This window comes from Macaca thibetana, chromosome 9, assembly GCF_024542745.1.
Source record: "Macaca thibetana thibetana isolate TM-01 chromosome 9, ASM2454274v1, whole genome shotgun sequence".
In the NCBI taxonomy this organism is placed as follows: domain Eukaryota; kingdom Metazoa; phylum Chordata; class Mammalia; order Primates; family Cercopithecidae; genus Macaca; species Macaca thibetana.
In genome coordinates, this window is record NC_065586.1 from 106,125,133 (window position 1) to 106,150,039 (window position 24,907).

General features: G+C 42.2%; 2 protein-coding genes across 7 annotated transcripts in view; one reads left to right on the forward strand and one right to left on the reverse strand.

Moving 5' to 3' along the window:
* Positions 1-13,299: 13,299 nt before the first annotated feature.
* On the reverse strand, positions 13,300-17,088 carry LOC126962278 (basic salivary proline-rich protein 2-like). Its single transcript, XM_050803138.1, has 4 exons — positions 17,003-17,088; positions 15,881-15,965; positions 15,535-15,742; positions 13,300-13,427 (listed from the first exon to the last, which is right to left on the reverse strand). The coding sequence occupies exons 1-4, from the start codon at positions 17,086-17,088 to the stop codon at positions 13,300-13,302; spliced, it is 507 nt and encodes a 168-aa protein (XP_050659095.1).
* Positions 13,330-24,907, forward strand: part of ADD3 (adducin 3) — a 128,249-nt gene continuing 116,671 nt past the window's right edge. For 2 of the 6 annotated variants that reach the window (XM_050804269.1, XM_050804276.1), the window contains exon 1: positions 13,330-13,497. The gene's annotated coding sequence lies outside the window, so the exon portion shown is untranslated. Of the gene's footprint in view, positions 13,498-15,565; positions 15,654-24,186; positions 24,351-24,907 lie in introns of those variants that run through there. The other 4 variants (XM_050804268.1, XM_050804275.1, XM_050804271.1 and 1 more) reach the window with 3 other exon arrangements.

Here is a 24,907-nt window from a genome sequence, read left to right on the forward strand (position 1 = left end):
ACTGAAGGCCTTGCTCATGCATTTAGAGACTTTGATTGGATCCCTAAATCCTTACTATTTAACTTAATGTAAAGTCTGGATAAGTAAATTTTTGTAAAGGCTGCTAGAAAGACTTATCATTGAGTTAACAATTAACATCCAAGCATTTTGACTCCTGGAAAGCCTTTTAACTTTGATTACCTGGTTCAGGTAGTTTTCCGAATGTAATTTTTAAACATTCAAAGTGAGGATTAGAAGGGCCTCAAGTACAGGCAGAAGCAAAGACCAGGTGCTGTTTCACTAATTGGCCAAACAATGTTGGAAGGCGGTAAAGAGAAGGGGCTGATAGCCCAGACTCAAGCCGTTTTGTTGCCTGGTGTGCTGAACTCCTATAGACTGCAATGGGAATGGCACCATGTTCAAGAGGCCAAAGAAGAGACTCAGAGCCAGAACATGAGACATGGGGTTTTACAGAGGAGAGAGGCCAGTGGCAGTGGGCTGGGTATGAAAACCGCTTGAAAAAAAGCATGCAGTTTATATAGCATTTTCGCTTAACTCCCTGCGCCTAAAATCTCCACTTGGCAACCTTCATTTAACCCAAAACAAAGGGCCTCTATCCCCTGTACAGCCTTCATTCCACTGGACAGGATGGGGGCTCAGATGGTCCTTATAAGGAATAGATCCCTGATTTGGCCACTCTTGGATTTCTTAGCTCAGAATTCTGAACCCACATTCAGATGCATCTGCGATGTAGGATCATTCTCAGGGTATGCACAAGTCAAGTTATCACTGTCAGGTATGTCTAACATTACCTGGATTCAAAACCCAACCACTGCTATTTACCTGCTCTTTGATCTTGGGCAAATTACTTACCCTCTCAGTGCCTTAGTTCCACTGTTTCTAAATAGGTATATTAGGGCAATACCTCATGGAGGTGTATTAAATGAAACAATCGACATTAAAAAGCACTTAACATTGTACCTGGCACATAGTGAGTGTTCAGCAAACGTTAGTAATACTATTATGTTTTAATAAGAAGAATGGTGATTTTTCTCCACCCCCATTTGAAATGAAAATGATTGGCCATGCAGAATCAATATTGGTTTTTTTTGTTTTGTTTTTTTTTTGTTTTTTTTTTTTGTTTTTTTTTTTGAGACGGAGTCTTGCTCTGTTGCCCAGGCTGGACTGCAGTGGCCGGATCTCAGCTCACTGCAAGCTCCACCTCCCGGGTTTACGCCATTCTCCTGCCTCAGCCTCCCGAGCAGCTGGGACTGCAGGCGCCCGCCACCTCGCCCGGCTAGATTTTTGTATTTTTTAGTAGAGACGGGGTTTCACCGTGTTAGCCAGGATGGTCTCGATCTCCTGACCTCGTGATCCGCCCGTCTCGACCTCCCAAAGTGCTGGGATTACAGGCTTGAGCCACCGCGCCCGGCCGAATCAATATTGTTTTATATCCGAATTTTGTTATGTTTAATTTTCACAAATACCAACCACTATTAAAAATAAAAAATATTAACTAGACTGGCTTTTACAACTTGATCTCTATTTATACTGTATATAATCTGCAAGTGATTAGATTTCATTTTTATTACTCTTGTTAAACTATAACATGCTTGTTATCTCTCCCTGGGTGTGGCTTACACCCAGAACTCCCGCTGGCTTTGTTCAGTATGCTTTCTGTTGTGACTTTAGTTTCAGTAATCTTGTGAATGAGACTGTGAGAAACTTGTCTTGTTAGGAAGATATTGTGCATAAGACATGAGGTAAGTCATTAATTTCTTAGTGTTTTAAAGAGTTATAAGTCTTTTTAAAAATGGGGGAAAGGCCGGGCATGGTGGCTCATGCCTGTAGTCCCAGCACTTTGGGAGGCTGAGGTGGGTGGATCACCTGAGGTTGGGAGTTCAAGACCAACCTGACCAACATGGAGAAACCCCGTCTTTACTAAAAATACAAAATTAGCTGGTCGTGGTGGCACATGCCTGTAATCCCAGCTACTAGGGAGGCTGAGGCAGGAGATTCACTTGAACCTAGGAGGTGGAGGTTGTGGTGAGCCGAGATCGTGCCATTGCACTCCAGCCTGGGCAACAAGAGTAAAACTCCATCTCAAAGAAAAAAAAAAAATGGGGGAAGGAGGAAGGTCAACAAATGACTAGGATTTAATTCAAATGATTAAAAGGACAGGATGTTCCTCTTTTTCCCCTGGGGCCAGAGAAGGAAATGAGAACTAAATTTAATGTTATGAATTCTCATGTTCATAAATTAATGTCTTAGGTTTATGTGTCCTAGTAATTATGCCCTGCTTTGGAAAGCCTTGCTCTGAAAGTTTAGTCTGAAGGTAGAAATGCAGTATCTGGGAGGGCTTAGTAGAAACTATGAAATAAAAGTGTAGAGAGTTTGCAGCAAGGTATTTAAATCATGTGTAAACTTTCCTTCCTACCTCAGTGGTGGGACTGATGTCAAGCCATGGAACTCTTCACTCTCTTCTGCCTCAATGAATTGTGCTGTTCAGGCTCTGCGATCATACATTTACACTGTAGTGAGAATTTAGGTTAATGTGTTACTACTCCCAGGAAGGATTTGTTTTGAAAGCTTTGCCTCTAATTGTAGATCACAAGGTTTTTATTGCTATGCCATAGATTATATTTCAAACAACTGAGGTCACTCTAACTTAAGCAAAGCAGGAATTTATTGGAAGAATAAGGCACAGAGCTCACAGAATTGAAGAGAAAGCTGAAGAATCAGGTCTTGTAAAGACGGGAGCTAAGTGGGTTTTATGAGGTCTTTGTAGCAGTATCTAATCTCATTTTCTTCCAGGACCTCCTTTGAGTGGAATTCTGATCTTAAATCTTTGTGTTACTACTCAAGGTTCAAATGCTAGGGAGAGATTATCTGTTTGGTTCAGCATGGGGTCAACCCTTATCTCAGAAAAGGGCGGGGTGCCAAGCTGCGGCAATGAGGTGAAAAAAGGCTCCAAAGGAATATTGGGGCACTCTTACTGGAAAAGGGAAGGAGTGCTGTGCAAACAAAAACATACATTGACTATAATCACCAAGTAAAGGAATTTCACAGAACTGTAAATAGGGATACTTTGGAGATATGGTCAGAGAAGGCTGTTGCTGCTCTTGAAATCCCTGCACTTAGGTAGCCATTTTTCTTCAATGGTGAATCCTTCTGAAGGACCCCTTCACAACGACAGTCTATAAGTCAAATGAGACAGAAGGGACTCAAGGATTCTTTCGCTGCTTTTCTCCCAAAAGCTTTTAAATCAAACTGTATGTATGATCTGACTATATTTGGGAACTCCATTGAATTCTTAAAGCCATGCTTTGTGGTCTTTTACACAGATACCACTGAAATGTAGTTTCTAAGGCAAATATTTGAATGAACACTGATACGTCTAAACCACTGCTTTAGCTTGTAGTCCACTGCATACCTACAGTGCTGGTTAAATATGCAGTTTCCAGAGTGCAACACCAGACCTACTACAGAACAGTTTTGATAGGGAGGGGTTAAGATGGGGGCTGATGCTAAACTTTTAATAATCATCTCAACCCAGGTGGTTTTCATGCACACTAAAATTTGAGAACTACTGAACCAGTCTCAACAAATCCCAATATTTATTGGGTATATACTCTGTGACAATCAATGTTCTAGACTCTAGACTGTACTAGGGAATAGAACAATGAACAAGATAAAGTTCTTGCTCTTTTGAAGATTCCTATGGGGAGGAAATTAATGATAAATAAGTACAACAAAATTAATTAACAAAATAATTATAGAGTGGAGTTTGTACTCTGAAGAAAGAGGGTAATCTCAAACTTAGCGCAAGGGCTCACTTTTTTCTGTTATACTACTTCTTCTCAAGTCTTCTCTGTCTCAGATAATGGTACCACCATCCCCCAAGACACTAAGGTCAAAGGCTTTGGAGATCACTCTGGATTGAGTCCTCTCTTTCTCTCCTTTTCTGCACTCACCTCATGTACTCCATCAAGAAGTCTCTAAAATATACACAAGACCTTTCACTTCTCTTCTCCACAGCTACCCCTACAACCAGACCCCACTTCCTCTTGTCGGGATGACTTTAATGTCTTCCTAACTAGCTTCCCAGTCCCTAGTCACATCTCTCTAGTGTTCATTCTGCACATAGCAGCCAGGAAATTTCAAAAATGCAAACGAGACTGTAACCTTCCTTTGCTTAAAACCTTTTGATAGTCAAACTCCTCACTGTGATCTGCCAGACCCACATGATCCGGCCCCCACCCAGCTCTCCTGTCTTGGGCCTCTCTCCCTCAGTCACCGTGTTGACCACCATGCCTTTCCCTCAATCCCTCAGTCATACCAAACTTGTTCCTGCCTCATGACCTTTGAACTTACCTGTCTCTCCAGCTGCCAACTACAGATCATTCAGGTCTCAGCTCAAATGTCATATCCTCAAAGACAACTTCTTCATCCATCCTAATTAAAGCAGTAACCCCCTGCCCCCCAGTCATTGTCAATGGCCTATTTTACTTTCTTCTTAGCATTTAGCATCTGAAATCACCTTATTTATTGATTTGTTTACATGTTAACATCTGTTGTTTTCTCAGTACAATCAAAGCTTCATGAATACAGGGATTTTTATCCAGTCCATTTTGTTCACTGCTTTGTCTCTACCACCCAGAAGAGTGCCTGGCACATAGCAGGAGTTCAACGAATACTATTGCCTTAATGAGTGAAAATAACTGAGGGAATTAATGGACAGTAACTGGAAGTGGGGCGACTTTAAACAAGCTCTCAGTAAATGAAGGCTGGGTGTTTCAGGGTTTGGGGACTACGTACATTCTAAATTTGCCCTACACAAACTCTCTACTCCAGGCAAACAGATTTGTTTGCTGTTCTACCAACACACTTTATATTTTGCTGTCCGTGTTCAATGAAGAGACCTAAGTTGTGCATTCATAATGAGCATGAGCCTGAGCAAAGCACTGTGGGACCTGTCTCAGAAAGCTCACATACATACACTTCCTCCTGCCACTGCCATCACCTAAAGGCCTCCTCCTCCTCTTTTCTCCATCAAAGTTCTGCTCTTCTGACTCACAGACATCCTCCCTGTTTTCTCCAGCAGGAATTGACCTCTATCTTCCGTGATTCCTTTTGGATTCTCTTATTCCCTGACTCTGGTATATTATACTTACAAAATATGTGCCTTGGGCAAATTATTTAACCTCTCTGAGCCTCAGTTTCCTCATTTGGAAAATAGGATAAATGATACTGATTTAGTGGGACTGATATCATGATTAAATGTATCATAAACTTCAAGCATAGTGCTTGGCACATAATCACTCTTTAAATCGTAGCTATAACAAATATTATTTCTCCTCATTATTGATAAAACTATCATTGTATCTTAATTATTAAAATAAAAATATTGATAAGAAGGCAGTTATTTATTGAACATTTAGCATTTCCTAGGAGCTTTACATTTGTTATATGAAATAATTCTGCAATCTAGTTGTTTCATATATTTGCGTTTCATTTCCCAGTTAGATATTGAGGCCATAAGCTATGTCCTAAGGTTTTTTTTTTTCTTTGTTTTTTTGAGACAGAGTCTCACTGTGACACCCAGGCTGGAGTACAATGGTGCGATCTCGGCTCACTGCAACCTCCGCCTCCTGGATTCAAGCGATTCCCCTTCCTCAGTCTCCCAAGTAGCTGGAATTACAGGCATGCACTATCATGCCCAGCTAATTTTTGTATTTTTAGTAGAGACGGGGTTTCACCATGTTGGCCAGGCTGGTCTTGAACTCCTGACCTCAGGTGATCTGCCCGCCTTGGCCTCCCAAAGTGTTGGGATTACAGGCGTGAGTCACCGCACCTGGCACCTTAAGGTTTTTTAAAATAATCCTTCCACTACCAGACTAGTGTGCTGTTCATAACACATGCTCAAGAACTATCTGCTGTAAATAATAAAATGATTTATAGCTCTGAGAGTTAGTGATTTGCATTATGTCAGAATATAAGCTGGTCTGAAAAATCAGATCAATTCAGTCTGCAATTTTTGTGTGAAAACTTGAGTTTGGATCTGTCAGCTGCTTAAATAGTGTGCTGATGCAACCTGTCCCTTCCATTCATTCATTCAGCAAGTACTTTTGAGCACCTACTATGTGCCACACTCTGTTACGAGCAACCAGTAAAGGCTTCTAAAATAGGGAAATTATGACATTCATTTGTCAATATTTCAGTTATGTTTATAAACTCCACTTTTGCAGTTGCTTACTCTTCCCAAGAAACTGGCTCATATTTTAGAATCTAAGCACTTAGAGAATGTACAGAACATACAGCATGATGAACTGTTAGGCTCTGGAGTCAGAAAGCCTGGGTTTGAACCCCAGCAGTGTTAATTCTATGCTTTGAGATCCTGGGCAAGTTACTTATCCTCACCAAGGCTCAGTTCCTTAGTCTGTACAATGAAGATAATAATACAGTAGTATCTACCTTTAAGGGTTATTGTAGGTATGAGATGAAATAACACATATAGCCGGGTGCGGTGGCTCACGCCTGTAATCCCAGTACTTTGGGAGGCCGAGATGGGCGGATCACGAGGTCAGGAGATTGAGACCATCCTGGCTAACACGGTGAAACCCCGTCTCTACTAAAAATACAAAAAAATTAGCCGGGTGTAGTGGCAGGCACCTGTAGTCCCAGCTACACGGGAGGCTAAGGCAGGAGAATGGCGTGAACCCGGGAGGCGGAGCTTGCAGTGAGCCAAGATTGCACCACTGCACTCCAGCCTGGGCCTGGGCGACAGAGGGAGACTCCGTCTCAAAAAAAAAAAAAAAAAAGAAGTAACACATACAAGACATTCAGTACTGGTATGTTTTAAGAACTCAAAATTTTAGCTATCATTAAATTACTAGTTCACATTACTCTACCAAACATACTAAGATCACTAGACAAGAAGAATGCACCTGGAAACTAATTTTTGAACAAGGAGTGAGAGAATAAACACATATTTAAATTCCATATGGTGTCAGGCATTAGAAGCTCTCCACATGTTACATCATTTAATCCTCACAACAATGTCAAACAGGTATTATATTACAGATTAAGATACCAGGGGCTGGGTATGTTGGCTCACACCTGTAGTCCCAGCACTTTGGGAGGCCAAGGTGGGTGGGTCACTTGAGCCCAGTAGTTCAAGACCAGCCTGGGTAACATGGCAAAACCCTGTCTCCACAAAAAACACAAAAGTTAGTCAGGCATAGTGATCCACACCTGTAGTCCCAGCTACCAGGAAGGCTGAGGTGGGAGGATCGCTTGAGCCTGGAAGATTGAAGTTGTGGTGAGCTGAAATCACACCACTGCACCCCAGCCTGGGAGACAGAGTAAGACCCTGTCTCAAAAAAAAAAAAAAAAAAAAAAAAAAAGAAAAAAGAAAAAAGATACTAGGACTCAGGTTAAATATTTTGCACACATTTATGCAGCAGAAAAGGTGTAGCCAGTTTTGTCCTTATCTGAATCTCTTTCACATAATGAAAAGGGGGCCATCCACATTTTACTCATGTCTCTGAAATTCTGTCTACACAGTGCATTGTTTCTATAGGATAGCTGTGATCAAACTTGGGGTGCTTAAAAAGTCCTCAATCCTCTTCTTTATTCAGATTAAAAAAAGAAAAGTCTCAACCCAGGGACTCATCCTAAAATACTTAATTCAGTAAATTTGGAGTAGAGCCTATGAATCAGTATTTTAGGAAACACTCCAAATGGTTCTAGTGGAGGTAGTTCTTGATTACTTTCTAGAAATACTGTCAAAAGGAGTAAAACACCTGGTTTTAAGATCATGTAATATACCAGAGATTCGTAGCTAAAGTGTGAAGGCATATGACCGTGTGATGAAAAGATGTATATGCAACTAATGTATTTTAGGTTTCACATAGCAATTGCATTCTTTGCATTCATTTTAAAGTTTTTCTACATAGAAACCTAGTGATTCTTGGCTCGGTGTGGTGGCTCACCCCTATAATCCCAGCACTTTGGGAGGCTGAGGCAGGCAGATCGCCTGAGGCCAGGAGTTCAAGACCACCCTGGCCAACATGGTGAAACCTCGTCTCTACTAAAAATACAAAAATTAGCCAGGTATGGTGGCAGGCACCTGTAATCCCAGCTACTCAGGAGGCTGAGGCAGGAGAAACGCTTGAACCCAGGAGGCGGAGGTCACAGTAAGACTCCGTCTTAAACACAAACAAAAAGAAACTAGTGACTCTTTTTTTTTTCTGAGATGGAGTCTCGCTCTGTCACCCAGGCTGGAGTGCAGTGGCACAATCTCGGCTCACTGCAAGCTCCGCCTCTGGGGTTCATGCCATTCTCCTGCCTCAGCCTCTTGAGTAGCTGGGACTACAGGTGCCGCCACCGCACCCGGCTAATTTTTTTGTATTTTTAGTACAGACGGGGTTTCACCGTGTTAGCCAGGATGGTCTTGATCTCCTGACCTGGTGATCCACCCACCTTGGCCTCCCAAAGTGCTGGGATTACAGGCGAGAGCCACCGCGCCCAGCCGGAAACTAGTGACTCTTAAGTTGAGTTCATGTGAGTTTTTATGTCCTATATATGAGTGGGCCTACCATTAGGAGTTTCTTATTTGTAGCAGTTGTTTGCATATTTATTTAGCCATGATGATTTTAAGTTACCAAATAGAAAATGAATAAATGAGAATAAACACTTAAAAAAAAGAGGACCCTAAAGGGTGATATTTCATTAAAGTTTCAGAAATTTATCAGGCTTGATTACTTAAACAGTTGTATAAAGATCTTTCAGATATTTAGCTGAGGTTAATTCCTTTAAAATAAACCATATAGGTCACATAGTACCAACAAAATATGTTGATGAATCCTTGAATATTGCCCTGATTATATCTCCTTGGGGAATGAAGAACTCATTAGCATGAATTCCATGTCAGTCCTCCCTGCCTTGTTCCCCAAGTACTTTCCAGACTGGCTTGGCATAAAAGGGTGATCAAAATGTATGTAGCATGGCCAAGTTTCAAATGAATGGCTCATCTAACTCCACTGATTAAATACATAACATTACATAGTTTGAAAAGGCTGTTGTGCTTCATTAAGTTTACTTTTCTGTCTGAGAGCTTTAAAAAGGTAAATTCTGAGGGGTGGGATAGGGAGACGATTCTATAAATTCTTGGTTCTTCATATTCAAATGGCATATGCTTATTTCCCAACCCAAGGGAAAATCCTCAAAGCTGAGAAGTTGTTAAATTGGTAACAGTAAGGGTGTGTGTGTGTGTGTGTGTGTGTGTGTTTAGAAAGAGGAAGAAAGAAAGATAAACCTGTTTGCTTTCTGAAACAAGTAGTAAAACAGGTTGTTTAGGGTGAAGTCCCTTGAACTAGATAATTGATTTTAAATACATTTGCCTATAATAATACTTTATATTTACATAGTGCTTTGAAAAGTTCAAAGCATTTTTACATTTATTATCTCATTTGAACTTCACAACAACCCGATGAAGTAGGTACAGCAGGTCTTATAATCCACCACCGCCACCACTTAAAAGATAGCTAAACTGAGACACAAGCATGTCGAGAAACTTGTTTAAGGTCACATAACCAGTTGGTGTTACATCTAGAACTGGAACACCAGAATTTTGAAACTGAAGCCTGTGTTTTCTTGGCAGAAAGTGCCTCTGCTACTGCTTGATCTACGCAGAGTTCCTGTTGAGATTTGTGGCTACAATTTAATTGGAGAATACACATCAGGCATGTCTAAAGAGCTCTTCAGAAAAGAGATTGTTTCTTTTGGATCATGACTGTGTTAGGAAAGGGAGGTAGAGAATGGAGTCAGTTGTTTTGGACAATGCAAATTAAAAACAAACAAAAACACTTTGTAATCAGTTTCTGGATATGTTGGGAGCAATTCATTCATTAAATTGTGTATTCATTTTTTAAAGTATCTATTAAGTGCCTTTATATAAGAGACTGCTGAGCACTTTGGGAAGAGGTAAAGAAATGCATTCAATTTGTGGGGAGAGGGTATGGAGGAATGCTTTGAATTATACAAATAATCACTGTTTTATTCGTTGTTCAATACCACCTGGTAGATGAAATAAAAAGCCCTCCTTGCAGAGAAGCAAGGAAAACAAAAACAGATGAAGGAAACTGGGCAACTAATTTCTTTTAATTCTCTCCCTGTCGGAGGCATTAAAAAAAAAAAAAATTGAGGCTGAGTGCGGTGGCTCACACCTGTAATCCAGCACTTTGGGAGGCCGAGGCAGGTGGATCACAAGGTCAGGAGATCGAGACCATCCTGGCTTACACAGTGAAACCCTGTGTCTACTAAAAATACATAAAATTAGCTGGGCATGGTGGCATGTGCCTGTAGTCCCAGCTACACAGGAGGCTGAGGCAGGAGAATTGCTTGAACCCAGCAGGCAGAGATTGCAGTGAGCTGACATCGCGCCACTGCACTCCAGCCTGGGCAACAGAGCGAGACTAAAAAAAAAAACAAAAAAACACCAAGGTGATAAAGTTCCTGCCAGGTACACAAAAAACCAAGTTTGCTGTGTCATACAACATAATACAGATTTTTAACTCTAATGCTTCCTTGAAACTAGGTAGACTGTGTTTAGGTTAGTACCAGGCTCTTTACCAGGCATACTGAGTGAAGATTTAAGGGAAAAACGTTAGTGTCTAGCCCAAAGTTTTCAATATCCAGAAAGCATCTCTAAAGGCCAGAAATAAGTCGCTACAATACTTTCCCCTGCCTGACTCCAAAATGAAGCATTCCTCTTGGCAGGCATGCTTGCAGATGTAGACAACGGAAACAGAGGCACCCATGGATGCAAGGAAACGACCACCAGAGTAGCTGAAGGCCCTGTCATTTGAATAGAAGACAAGCATGAGTTTGCTAATGGGTTATGGGTTTCCCCAAAGGTCATTTTTCTTTCTCTCAACATCCCCCTGGACAGGTTTCTTCACTTTCTAATACAAACATCTCCAAATTTGAAGGCAAAATTCGCTCATACTTACATTATAAGTAGTTGTTTGATATATTCCTTTAGTTTATACGTACATAAATAGTATCAGTGACTGCAACTACTTGTTGTTGTTTTGTCTTTTGAGACAGAGTCTTGCTCTGTTGCCCAGGCTGGAGTGCAGTGGTACAATCTCGGCTCACTGCAACCTCTGCCTCCCAGGTTCAAGTGATTCTCCTGCCTCAACCTCCCGAGTATCTGGGATTACAGGCACCTACCACTATGCCCAGCTAATTTTTGTATTTTTAATAAAGATGGGATTTCACCACGTTGGCCAGACTGGTCTCGAACTCCTGACCTCAAGTGATGGGTCTATGTCAGCCTCCCAAAATGCTGGGATTACAGGTGTGAGCCACCGCGCCTGGCCTGAAACTACTTGTTTTTGTTGTGACAGGTCCTGCTCAGCCCCCAGAGTGGGTATATGAAACTGTGTATGTTCATGCATAGTTTATTTGCCTTCTGTGTGTGAAGAGTGGAGACTCATAATTAATCCTAGTTCTGTCCCTAACACTGTCCCCATTTTGTTTCTCCAGGTTTCCATGTTTTCTACATGTAAAACAACAGGGTTGGAGTAGGTAAGCTCTAAAATCTGTTTTACCTCTACCATCCTACAAATGCTACAGTTTTAAAATATGTTTTAGTTATTACTGAACATACATTATAGTACTTCAGTCACTTGGTATCCTTAACAATATATTAGGGTCCTACTTCAGGGAAATTGGTCATAGTTGGATACAAAATCATAATCAGATAAAATTAAGTTTATTTACTTTACAAAATAAATTGCCAAAATATTTCAGAATAGTGGCAACTAACATACTCTGGTTAAGCATTTAAAATAAAGATTTACTTTTAATCCAAATTTTCAGAAAAAGTAATTTAGAGTGAGACATACTTACATTCAGTGACAAAAATATAAACATATGAATGTCATAAAATCATACTATTTTGGAATGCTAAAGGACCCTGGGAAATTCTTTTGTATTTTTTTTTTTTCGAGATGGTGTCTTGCTCTGTTGCCAGGCTGGAGTGCAGTGGTATGATCTTGGCTTACTGCAACCTCCACCTCCCGGGTTCAAGCGATTCTCCTGCTTCAGCCTCCCAAGTAGCTGGGACTACAGGCACACATCACCATGTCCGGCTAATTTTTGTATTTTTAGTAGAGACAGGGTTTCACTATGTTGGCCAGGATGGTCTCAATCTCTTGACCTCGTGACCCACCTGCCTCAGCCTCCCAAAGTGCTGGGATTATAGGCATGAGCCACCGTGCCCAGCCAGACCCTGGAAAATTTCAATCCAACTTCCTCACTTTACAAAACAGAGAACTAAGAACCAAATAAGGTTACTTACTTGTTCAAGATTACACGGGTCCATAATTAACAAAAGCTGTGCAAAGAAAATCAATGGCAGAATATTTTCTGTATTTTTTTCTATTCATATTTTGAGATCACACCTCTTCCTTTACTTAGAAAAAAACATAGCTGGTCAGTGCTTAAATCAAATAATATTATAAAGAAAAAATGTAAGGTTATAATGCAGATTCTCATATGGACACGACACATTTTAATAGTGTAAATAGTAGATTCATATGCGCTTAGAGTCAGTTAATCCACTTGTGTTTCTTAATTTTGCTGACTTTTGAATTGCCACTGAAATAGCACAATACTGTGCTATTATCCAAAAATTATTTTAAATATATTTTGTTTTTTCAATATGTAATATTGTAATTTTTATAACACATGAGCACACATTGAAATCTGTCAATAATATATTTTCTAATACTGGTATTCACTGAAGTTCCAAGTATGCTTATAGGTAGGACTTGAATCCATTGCTTCTAGTCACATAAATGAGTTTTACTTCATTTTTCTTTTTATTCTTGTATTAAATACTAAATAACTTTCCTTTACATAGTTATTATTTTAGTACAATTATTGAAAATTAAATATTTGCACAAATTACTAATCAGTTTCAAGGCATACAACTTTATTTTGCCACTAACCCCAATATTTGAAATTAGCAGGGCTCTTTAAAACTGGTGCTTCTAACATTTCATTGACTTACACTAAAATCACTGCCTCCATTCCTCAATCACCCAGTTATTTTTAACCTTGACCTCCCACAGCTGTACTGATTTACTCAGTCCACAAAACTCTCTGATTCCACCCTCTCTGCCTCTTATGAAGCAATACTAGAGAGGAAAAACAAAACCCATTCCTTTAAGAAAGATTCCGCCTCCTCTCTTATAAGCAAGCGCCTAATGGTAATTGTAGAGTCTGCTAAGTCAAACACTTTACTACTCAGCATTGAGAGAAGCTGCTGCTGCTAATGCTGCTGTTGCTGCTGCTGCCGCCGCCGCCGCTGCTGCTGCTGCTGCTGTTGGTCTGAGGCTGCAGTGGGTTTCTGTGCAGCATTGCAGAATCCACACCTAGAGAACAGAAGACACAGACACGTACGTCTACTACCCTGGTTAGAAGGAAGCTTTGGATCTTCGGTGGGTAAGGAGATCTATCTATTTTGTCCAGAAACTGTTAGAAAAGGAATGATCATGGAAAAGACTGTTCACCAGACACGCTTAAAATGGATTTTGTTAATTTGTCTTCCTTTGGTGGTGGTGGGGGTGTCTAGATTTGTGACTAGCAAAATATAGTGGGGACTATATTCTGATAGATGCCCTTAGGATACTTTTTTTGCTATTCATAAAAAGGCTAACCTTGATGCATGCAAAGCTTTTCATTTTTTTTTTTTTTTGCTTTTTAAATGCAAGAAAATATCCAGCCACTCCCAATATCTCTCTCAAATACTGCAGATATTTTTAAATGCCAAATAATATGTCAGGCTGAGCATCTTCTAAACAATTTTCTCCCCCAAACTAGGAAGACTTCCCCACGATTCGTTAAGATTATTTAAAAATAATATGGCATGGTTGGATTTTTGAGCAAATGGGAGATGGTGGTAGACTAAAATTTCTACAGCCTTAGTCCAGTGGAGAGAGAAAACGATAAATACATTACAGTTTGTGCCAAGACAAGATTCATTTTCCACACTTCATATGTGGGAAGAGGAAACTACATTTTAATTAGCACATTTTTAGGGAGGAGGGAGGGGATGAAGATGAGGGGGATGGCGTGAGGTATTTGAGGGGGACGAGTCTGCAGATGAGGAAAGGAAATGAAGTGGATTGTCGCCAGTGCCTTGGAAACGAAGGGAGATAAGGGTGGGGAATGAAGTTTGCTGTGTGTGTTAGGGTGGGGTTGGCCCAAGGGACCGTGAATCACTAGAATGGCGCTCGGAGGGGTGTGCTTGCAAGTGTACTGGTGCAGGAGGGACGTGGAAGTTGTGGGTGGCAGAGAAAAGTGTGCACCGCTGGGAGGTCTATTTCGAGAATAGGTTGAGGTGAGAAACATGTCTGGGCGACGGGGGTGGGCGGCCCGGTGTCACCTGTGGATGGATCCACAGCCCTGCAATTGCGTGTTGCAAAGTTTGCCCGGCCCCGCATTCATTTTGAAGGTTCTTGGCGATGCCTCGACTTCTCGCCTCAAAGAAGTGAGCTCTCATAAGGTTCAGAGGCCGGGAGCCAAAGTGGGAGTGAAGACTCTCGAGGGGTCCAAATGGAGCAGAAGCGAGAGCCCCTGCCCTCCCCCCGTGTGGAGGTGAAGCAGGGGCTGTGGGGACTAGGCGCCCGCGAAGGCAGCTGTGCTGAGAGCAAAGTCCAGGCCCCACGGGGGGCGTGCGGAGGTTGAACCTTTGCAGTGGCTTTCCCCTAAAGCCCCAGCAGCCAGTGTGGGCGGCCGAGGCTGACTCAAAGCGGCGGCTCAGCCTCGGGAGTAGGAGTGGGGGGCTCGCTCATTTAAGGCGGGAGACATTTCCGAGGCGCCCCTCCTCCCCTTCGCGGTCGGATTTCTGTCGGGGTCGTTTCCCCCTCTGGCCCTCCGGGGACGCTGTGGATTCGAGCTGCACAGCCGGAGGAGGACGTTGAAGAGGCGCCAGGCAGCCGCCCCGAACCAGGCCCTCCCGACTGCCGGGCCTGCAGGCCCCCACCGCCGCGGCTTCACGGACTTAGCGCTTGAGGGAGCGGAGGGAGCTGCGGGGGCGGGGCCAGGGCTCTCGAGGGGCGCTCGGGGCGGGGCCAGAGAGAGCTCGGGGCTGCCAGAGGAGAAGCCTTGAGGAGGCGGGGCCGGGACGCTACGGAGTCTGAGAGGCGGGGCCAGAGGCGTCGGGGGCTGCGAGGGGCGGACCTTGGGGGCGTGACCGGGGAGGGTGCTTGGGGAACTAGGGGCGGGGCGTTAGGGGGCGGGACCAAGGGACGCTCGAGGGGCGCTCGGCTAGTCCCGCCAGAGCGCCAGCCGCCAGCCCGTAACGGTCGCCAGTGTGAGGAGCGGGAGGGAAAGAAGAGGGGTTTAAATTAGATTTTTTTAAAAACACAGAGCAAGAGCTAGAGGCGTCGGCATCCCAGGTGTCGCCGCTTCCTGCTGCACAGGGCTAGGCGTCCAGGTCCCTCCCTCCTCAAGCCCCCTCCCCTTCTCCCGCCCTACCCTTTGGGGCTCTGCGGCGCTTAAGAGGCGGCGGCAGCGGTGGATCCGGCGGCTGCTGCAGCCCGGGCGGCTGCGGAGAAGGAGGGAGGGGAAACACAAAGCCGGCTGCGCGCTGCGAGGTAATCCTGCGGGGAGAGGAGGCGCCGTCGTCCTGCCTCTCCTCCAGGCCGGGACGCGGGCACCCGCGCGGGGGCTGGCAGCGGGGACGCTACCGGGGGTCGCGCGGGGGTGGGGAGCGGCGGCTGGCGGGGCCGAGGGGACTTCTCATTGGCTGTCTCTGCGGCCTCAGGTGAACCCTTTTCCGGGGTGGGAGTGGGGACCTCCGACAGGCCGGCGGGGAGCGTACCTGCGGGGGAGGGTCTGGGGGCGGCGGTGCGCGGCCTGCGGCGCCGCTGTGTGGGCCCGACGCTTTGCGCGTCCTCTGGTTTTTCCTAGGAAGGCGAGGAGTGCTAAAATCAGATGCTAGCTGATAGCTTAGGTGACCCCGGGGACCTTAAGCCCTGAAGGTGCACTCCAGGGGAGTAGGAGGTTCCTGCACTTGGAAAAAAGGTGGAGGAAAGAGAGAATGTTGGTTTTAGTTTTTTTCTCCTCATTAAAAACAAACACAACTTCTGTTACAAGTTGAAAGTGTTCAGTCACCTTTCTCCTGTAATCCGCTTCCCCACCCCCCGACACAGACATACATACACACAAACACGCCACCCCTACAAACGCACGCCACCCCTACAAACGTATACATGTTAGGTTGAGCTTCCTGCTAGGGGTGACAAGCAAAGTTGGCAGCAGGTCTGGTGTGCCGGTGTTTGGGGCACGTCCAGCCTCTTTGGAGGTATGCTATTATAGCTCAGGCAAGACCACAGACAGGTAGCATAATCTGGGCCTCTTTTAAAATGGCAAGAACGGCCTCAGGTGAACTTTTTTGTTGCAGAGATTTAATTGCAAGTAGGTGCCCGTTGAAAATGGGAGCGCAAGGAAAACCACTAATTTCCTTGGCACATGTGCTGTTGCAATTAACCTGGTAGAGTGTTAAGGAATTTAACTTAACCAAGAGGCTTTGAGGGAGGATTATATGCAAGTTTGGGGAAGGAATTGATAAGATTCTGGGGTATGGGACTAGCTACACACACGTGCGTGCACGTTTACGTTGAATTATGTAGCATTTTAGATTTAGCAGTGTTAAATGGTAGCTTTTCTTGGAATGGCTTCTGACTGCATAGTGCCGGGTACGTTCCTAATTTTGGCTTCAGAAGACTCCTAGTGAGAGTGTTTTTAGAGATTAAAAAAAATAAGAGTACAGTGCAATTTGGCGTTTTTAAGTTAAATATTTGACTGTTAAAAATATTTGTGTAATTAAGTTATGCGACCAACCCATTAACTTAACCCTATAAATACTTGCTCCCATGGCTGTTTGTTGGTTACCTGCTAGAGGTGGAACTCGAACAATGTAAAATTTATAGGGTTAAGTTACCTATCCCTATAAATAACTGGAACATTATAAATGGAGCATTTGTAGAAAGTTTTTATATCGAAGTCTCCATTATATTGTCCTTGCATTATAACTCATTTTCCTTTGCTTAAATGGAGCAGATTAACTTTATGGAAGGAGGACCAGGATAAAATAAAGGCCGCTACATTTAACTCTTCATCTTTCTGGAGAGTTCAGTCTGTGCTAACACTTAAGGTGCTCAGAAGTGCTGGCATGTTGGTAATAGTTTTTAAAGAAGAAACGGGTGTATCTATTTTGAATGTTAAACATAATTTGAAGGCGTTTTTAGTTGGTTATGAGACATTCAAGATATTGCTACATTTTACGTATATGATGTCAGGAAATGTTTGGTAAACATTTGACATAGTTGATCATATGACACTTGGGAAATAGTTTGCATTGATAGAAGGATTGTATTTTCGGAATGTAAGTTTCAAGCATTGACTGAAAGGGAGAAAATTATACACTTTGCTGTCTCCTTTTTTCAATATTATGCTGGGATGAATGTGAATTCTGCTCAATTATGTTTAAAGTGTAGATCTGGTCTTTGTAAAAGCAGAATGTCTTTTGAGACCAAGAGAACATAACATCAGCAACAGCCCGACTCCTAAACACAATCCTAAAACCTAGATACAGGGTGGTGCCCAACTTCTGAGGTTTTGAGACTTTCTGGAGTAGTGCTATCATGTCTGAGTGTTTTTGTCACATGTAAGCCTACAGGTGGTTAGCTGATTGATCTTTCCCGTTTCAAAGCAGTTGGTTAGCAGTACTGGGCGGCATGTATGCATATCATCAGAGTATAAGAAGTGTTTGAGGGAAGAAATCACATAAAAGCATAGAAACCCGGCTCTGAACAAACTGTGTAGTGTGTTGGGGAACAGTCACATCAGAACTTTAGCTTAACTGAGTTATGTGTAAAGTGCTTAGAATAAGGTTTGTACTCAGTGCTTTATGTGTTTATCATTATCAGTATATAAAGTGACATATCGTTTTGAAGGCTGTTATATCATGCTACCCAGCATGTGAAGACTCAGCAGATGTTTGTGATAGCCAATATTTGTGTGCCTAACCTCTGTGCCAGGCACTAAGAGTTTTATATGATTTAATTTACTTAGTCCTTCCAGCAACCCAGTGACTAAACAGAGGGATGGAGAGGATAAGTATCTCCCCAAGGTGTAGTGATATTAGGTGACACAGGTTGGTTCTGAACCCAGAGTGAGCCCATGTAACCACTGCCCCTTGTTGCTATTGAGCTCATGGAAATGATTGCAAACCAATGAGAAGTCTTCATGGTATTCCCAAGACTATCAGGTGCTCTTGTCTTGTTTAACCACATCCTCTGGTATTAATACCACCAAGTTGTGCTTAAATCTAAAGAGTGATGGTTAACCTACATTAAATACGGTCACCTTTTGACGTTGAAAGAGTATTCTCTTTTGATATATGACATGTGTTTAGGGTGCTGGAGTTTGTGCTAGAGCATGCTGTCTTTCTAATTACTAAAGATACTAAAGTCTTTTTTTTTTTTTTAAGCTTACCAGCTATGTAGGGCCCCAGGTGGCCCAGAGGGCACTAATTTCCATTGGAGATTCCAGTTCTGCAGTAAATCAGTAAACCTTATCACCATTCTGATTACCAACATCATATCAACCTGAGATAAATTTTTAACTTGTTTGTTCTAAATACCACCTGAGTTGCTTCCTAAAATGAACCGTAAATGGAAAAATTTAACTTGTGGCTTATACTTTGTCATTCACATTCCTCAAGGAACTGTGTGTTGGTGCTTCACCATTGTAGTTGATATGTCGTTGGTATGTCAAACAAATTAATTATAAACTAAATTAGGAGCTGTTTTAAGTAATGTTTAGAATCATTGTAGATAGATTATATGTCCTTTGACAACTTAGTGCAATGTAATGTTAGGAAAAAAATGCCGGGCGCGGTGGCTCACGCCTGTAATCCCAGCACTTTGGGAGGCCGAGGTGGGCGGATCATGAGGTCAGGAGATCGAGACCATCCTGGCTAACACGGTGAAACCTCGTCTCCACTAAAAATACAAAAAATTAGCTGGGTGTGGTGGCGGGCGCCTGTAGTCCCAGCTACTTGGGAGACTGAGGCAGGAGAATGGCGTGAACCCGGGAGGCGGAGCTTGCAGTGAGCCGAGATCGTGCCACTGCACTCCAGCCTGGGCGACAGAGCAAGACTCCGTCTCAAAAAAAAACAAAAAAACAAGCATGCGTTGAATTGACAAAGTGCAAGCTTTATTGAAGACACAGGTTACTAATCTGTTTCTCACACTAAACACTGTTTTTGTTATAATTAGTGCTTTTCAGAGTCCTTTGAAAATTTAAATATGTAGAGCTTGAATTTTTAAAAAAACTTTAAATATCTAATCGAGTGCTGTTCTTCCTTTTAAACATAGACCTATTTGAAATTATTTAAACCCAATTTAAAATTAATTGGACAGTCATAGATTGTCATGTCATTGAGATTCAAAATGAGTACCTTAGTACATTGTGTCTTTGTTAATACTCTATAGTTTGAACTGGGGGTCCATGCCAGAGTATTTATAGGTGAGATTGTTATGAGGTCTTTCAGGTTCTGCTGGAGATTCAGTTCTCTTGGCCAAATGCCAAGATAGTCTCAAATTTTTACTGTTAATTTTTTTTACTGTAATGGATTGTATATATCAAAAATCCTCTCTAAAACGTACAGGTTAGAAGTCTTTCCTTGGCTGTTGCTTGAAAGAAAAAGTCTGTTATCCCTTAGATTAATATAATTATTTTTTATTCTAGCAGTTGCTAATTATGGACATGTGTGTGTATGTATGTGTATGTCAAACCATGCTACTTGAGGGATTCTCTTCCTTTTAGGTAAAGTTAGAAATTATTCACCTAGTGTATTAATATTTATTGAGTACCAACAGTATGCATAGAGTAATACCTTTATGTGGGAAAAAAAGTGTTGGAGAAAAACGGTTTGTGGATCTTTTATTTATTTCATGTATATTTTAATGTTGCTGAATATCTGGACCAGTTTTAAAGTTCAAAATTGAATTAATTGCACAGTTGAAAACATGTTAAATATTTAAAAAGTACTATTCAACTTAAAGTATTAGATGGTAGCACAGATAATGAGAATCAGAGCCTCTTGTTTCCTTAAACTGTTTTTGGTTGAGTATGTTTGAAAAGCTGCATTAAAAATCCCTTTCAGGCTTCTAGGACATTACTTAACTGCACTGAAGGAATAAATTTAGAGTATCCTAGAAACCTTAAAGAATGAATGTGGCTTTCAGAGTTGTCTAGCATAATCCAAATAATAGTAGCATGATCACCAAAAGGTATAAAATGGATGAAACCTATCTTTGATTTTAAAAGGCTTACTGTTCTTGTAAGTTTATTTCTTGAAGATAATATTGCTTAGTTTAACTCTGCTAAAAGCTGAACCGTTATTGTACAAGATGTATAGGCTTTGGCATATGTTTATCTTTTTTTTTTTCTTTTTTTGTATTTTTGAGACAGCTCTCACTTTGTTGCCCAGGCTGGTCTCGAACTCCTGGGCTCAAGCCATCCTCCCACCTCAGCCTCCCAGGTAGCTGGGACTACAGGCGTGAGCCACAGGCCTTGTTTATATCTTTAAGATAAGGTTAGATCTAAATTGAGCCTTTATTTGATGTCAGACTGATCTGCATCAGCACCATATGTTATGTTTACTTTTTTTTTTCTTTCAATGAAAATGGGCCTGAGGAGATAGGTTTGTACGCAGTACATTAACTGGCATTTAAGATGACTGTCTCTTCAAGGCTATGGTTTTTTTTGTTTTGTTTTGTTTTGAGATGGAGTCTCTCTCTGTCATCCAGGCAGGAGGGCAGTGGTGTGATCTCGGCTCACTGCAGCCTCTACCTTCTGGGTTCAAGTGATTGTTCTGCCTCAGCCTCCTGAGTAGCTGGGATTACAGGTGCCTGCCACCACGCTCAGCTCATTTTTTTATTTTTAGTAGAGATGGGGTTTCGTCATGTTGGCCAGGCTGGTCTTGAACTCCTGACCCTCAGGTGATCCTCCCCAGTTGGCCACCCGAAGTGCTGGGACTACAGGTGTGAGCCACTGCACCCGGCCAAGGCTATGGTTTTAATCTAGGGTTATGAAACTCATTTTTTCTGCAGTGGGCATATGCGATTTCCATAGGATAAACATTTCCCTCAACCAGCTAGGGGGTAAAAACACTTCTGAGAAATTTAAGGACAGTAACATAATGTCTTTAAAACCAGTGTCTCAAGAAGTATACTATATTAATGAAACAATAAAATAACAGTAATCACAGATATGTTAATGCAAGCAATGGATTAAGCAGGATAACCTAACTCCAGGTAATATACATGAAATTATTGTTTTAAGCTCCCATACCTCTTTAAATTTATTCTTGTGATTTCTTTCCCCTCCCTCACCAAGGGAAGTGCTCACCTTTTTAGATGTAATGGAAGAGGAGAGTGCTGATGTGAGTGACTCAGTCTGTTTAACTCTGCTCCCATGGCTGTTTGTTGGTTACCTGCTAGAGGAGGTGGAACTCAAACAATGTAAAAGCAATCAGGTTGGAGAGGTACTGAGTTTTTAGTATCATGGGAACTCGGTGTATGTCTTCATCACCATCAGCAGTGTTTCTGTGCAGTTCTTCCACAATGGCTCAGCTCATCCCTAGCAAGGACAGCATTTCCGTTTTCCTTTTCCATACAGTATCCTCATCTATCATCTTTTGATTTGCTAGAATGACTAAATGCTATAGCAGAAAGATGGGTTTACTCATCCTGCTGGAGAAGATAGTTAGGCTTACTTGCTATATCTAAGGAAGCATATTTGGAAGTCAGGGCCTCCCCAGGAACTTTTAAGAACACTCCACTTTTACGCCCTAAGAAGTTAGAGTGAGCAATTGTTAGCTACATTGTGACTTCTCTTCTCATTTATCTTAATACATGACAAAAAAAATTCTAAAAGATCAGCCTTTTAATATCTAAGGAAGTGATTGGAAAAGGGCAATGGTCAGAACTCAAATGGAGTTGTGATTGGGCATAAGTGCCTTGGATGAGTGGAATGCTTCATTGCCTGAGCTGCACAAATGGGAGGTAGAAAGGGATTTGCAATGAAGTTGATGCATTGTTCGTATTCCTTATTTCCACAGCCAACTTTTTTTTTTCTTTTTTTTTTTGAGGTGGAGTCTCGCTCTGTCTCCCAGGCTGGAGTGCAGTGGCGCAATCTCCGCTCACTGCAAGCTCCACCTCCTGGGTTCACGCCATTCTCCTGCTTCAGCTTCCCAAGTAGCTGAGACTACAGGTGCCCGCCACCTCGCCCGGCTAATTTTTTTGTATTTTTAGTAGAGATGGGGTTTCACCATGTTAGTCAGGATGGTCTTGATCTCCTGACCTCGTGATGTGCCTGCCTTGGCCTCCCAAAGTGCTGGAATTACAGGCATGAGCCACTGTGCCTGGCCTTCCACAGCCAACTTTTTAAAGGTAAAAACAGTATACCTCTTACTTTGCCTGTCTTTTATTGTTTTTTTTTTTTTTCTTTTGAGACAGAGTTTTTTTTACTATTGTTGCCCAGGCTGAAGTGCAACGGCGCGATTCTCAGCTCACCACAACCTCTGCCTCCCGGGTTCAAGCTATTCTCCTGCTTCAGCCTTCTTATCTGGGATTACAGGCATATGCCACCACGCCTGACTCATTTTGTATTTTTAGTAGAGATGGGGGTTTCTCCATGTTGGTCAGGCTGGTCTCGATCTCCCGACCTTAGGTGATCCACCTGCCTCGGCCTCCCAAAGTGCTGGGATTACAGGCGTGAGCCATCGCACGTGGCCTTTTACAGTTTTTATTGTCAGAGTTGAGTTCACTTTCCTAAGGGAAGGTAGAATTTTTTTTGAAACGGAGTCTCGCATTGTCGCCAGGCTAGAGTGCAGTGGCATAATCTCTGCTCAGTGCAACCTCCGACTCCCTGGTTCAAGTGATTCTCCTGCCTCAACTTCCCGAGTAGCTGGGATTACAGGCATGCGCCACCATGCCCAGCTAATTTTTTGTATTTTTAGTAGAGATGGGGTTTCACCATGTTGGCCAGGATGGGAAGGTAGAATTTTTAAGGTGAATTCTATCTGATTGCTTAAAATTTTAGCTTTCAACTGGAGGTTGCACTAAAAGGAATTTTTTTCTTTCTCCACAACTGTCTGCTTCTTAAATTTCAAATAAAGATTTTCAAAATAGAAGTGTGACAAACCTTACTCAACATTTAATAATTGGAAGCTATTATTTATTAGAGTAAAGTACACGTTATCAATGAATTAGAAATTCATTACTTTAAAAATACTTGTTGCAAAACTAGATCAGTGATTTTCGTATTAGAATGTTTGATTTTTTTTTTTAAGTGGGCATCACATTTATTTCACTTAAAAACGCTGAAAGTAATACATCCTTTACTTCATCTGTCATGGTGAATGTTGATAATGATAAAATCGTAGTTCTCTAAGCACTTTGCCATCACTAAATACCTTAGTAAAACATGTGATAGACCGAGGGTCTGGTCACTAGCCACAAAAAGGCTGTCATAGCAGAATATAATAGGGAAGGAACATTTTATGCCTGAATAAGAACGGTGTATTTGCTTGAGATAGTAATAACCTCTGAGAAGCTGATTAATTGGTAATCACTTAAGTTAGATGATTTTATATTGTTTGATGTCTTATAATCTAAACGTCCCTGTGCTCTTTTAGAGTGTCTGCCTTGACCAATCAGCATTTCAGGAGGAATTGTGACTATCAGTTAAGTGCTTTGAAGAGAGAACCCCTGCTTTGTGTCACACCTGAATGTAACAGAACATACTTCTTGGGGCTGTTTAATTTGGGCTCAAAGGGAAGAGTGCCATCTACTGAATGGCCAGCATCAAGTTGAGCAGCTCCTGTTTTCCTTACAGAACTCTCAGCCAGTTCCTGGAGAAACCAGGCCCAGCTTCATTTGGAGGATTTGACAGGATCTTAATACCAAGTGGAATTGTTGCCTGCTTAATTTTAATTATGCTTCCCAGCAGGAGGCCTAAACACATGATGATGAACTAATTCAGTACTTGTTGGAATGCATGGGAAAAGAGAAACCTTAAGAAGTTGTTTAAAAACCTTAAGAAGTTATTAAAAACAGCCGAGTAGTGGTGAAATTAAGTGGTAAAGAAAATTATTTTAATGAGAGAAGTCTTTCAATAGCAGGTCTGGTTGGTTATTGATGGCTCCTGCAGACAATAATGATGTTCAAATCTGCTTGGACTTAGAATCAGCAAACACACCATTTGCCTAACTGGAGGTAAGGATTTTAAGAATACTTGAATACTTCGATTTTTTTTTCTCCTGCGCTTTTTGTCTCATTTTCTAAGGCAATGATTCCTACTTGAGTAAATTCACTGTTTCAAAGTAGATTTTGTTGTTTTGGTGTATGGTAGTGGTTTCCTGGTTTTTGTTTTTTCTTTCCCTGTTTTCCAAAATCTTTCTGTAGTAGCAGCCATGGGTAGAACTGGAGGTAGTATGGCTGGGCGTGGTGGCTCACGCCTCTAATCCCAGCACTTTGGGAGGCCGAGGCTGGTGGATCACGAGGTCAAGAGATCGAGACCATCCTGGGCAACATGGTGAAACCGTCTCTACTAAAAATACAAAAATTAGCTGGGCGTTGTGGCGCACATCTGTAGTCCCAGCTACTTGGGAGGCTGAGGCAGGAGAATCACTTGAACCGCGGAGGTTTTAGTGAGCCGAGATCGCGCCACTGCGCTCCAGCCTGGCGACAGAGCCAGTCTCTGTCTCAAAAAAAAAAAAAAAAAAAAAAAAAAAAGAACTAGAGGTAGTAGAACTAGTTATAGGTCAGTTGGA

Excerpts from the sequence above, each read along its gene's own strand:
- LOC126962278 (XM_050803138.1), bottom strand. The coding sequence starts at position 17,088 with ATGCAAGGACAATATAATGGAGACTTCGATATAAAAACTTTCTACAAA. Across the intron at positions 15,743-15,880 it reads CCCCAGACCCTCCCCCGCAG|CGTCCCCGCTGCCAGCCCCC; the intron begins GTACGCTCCCCG and ends GACCCCCGGTAG. Across the intron at positions 13,428-15,534 it reads GCGCCGCAGAGCCCCAAAGG|GTGTGGATTCTGCAATGCTG; the intron begins GTAGGGCGGGAG and ends TCTGTTCTCTAG.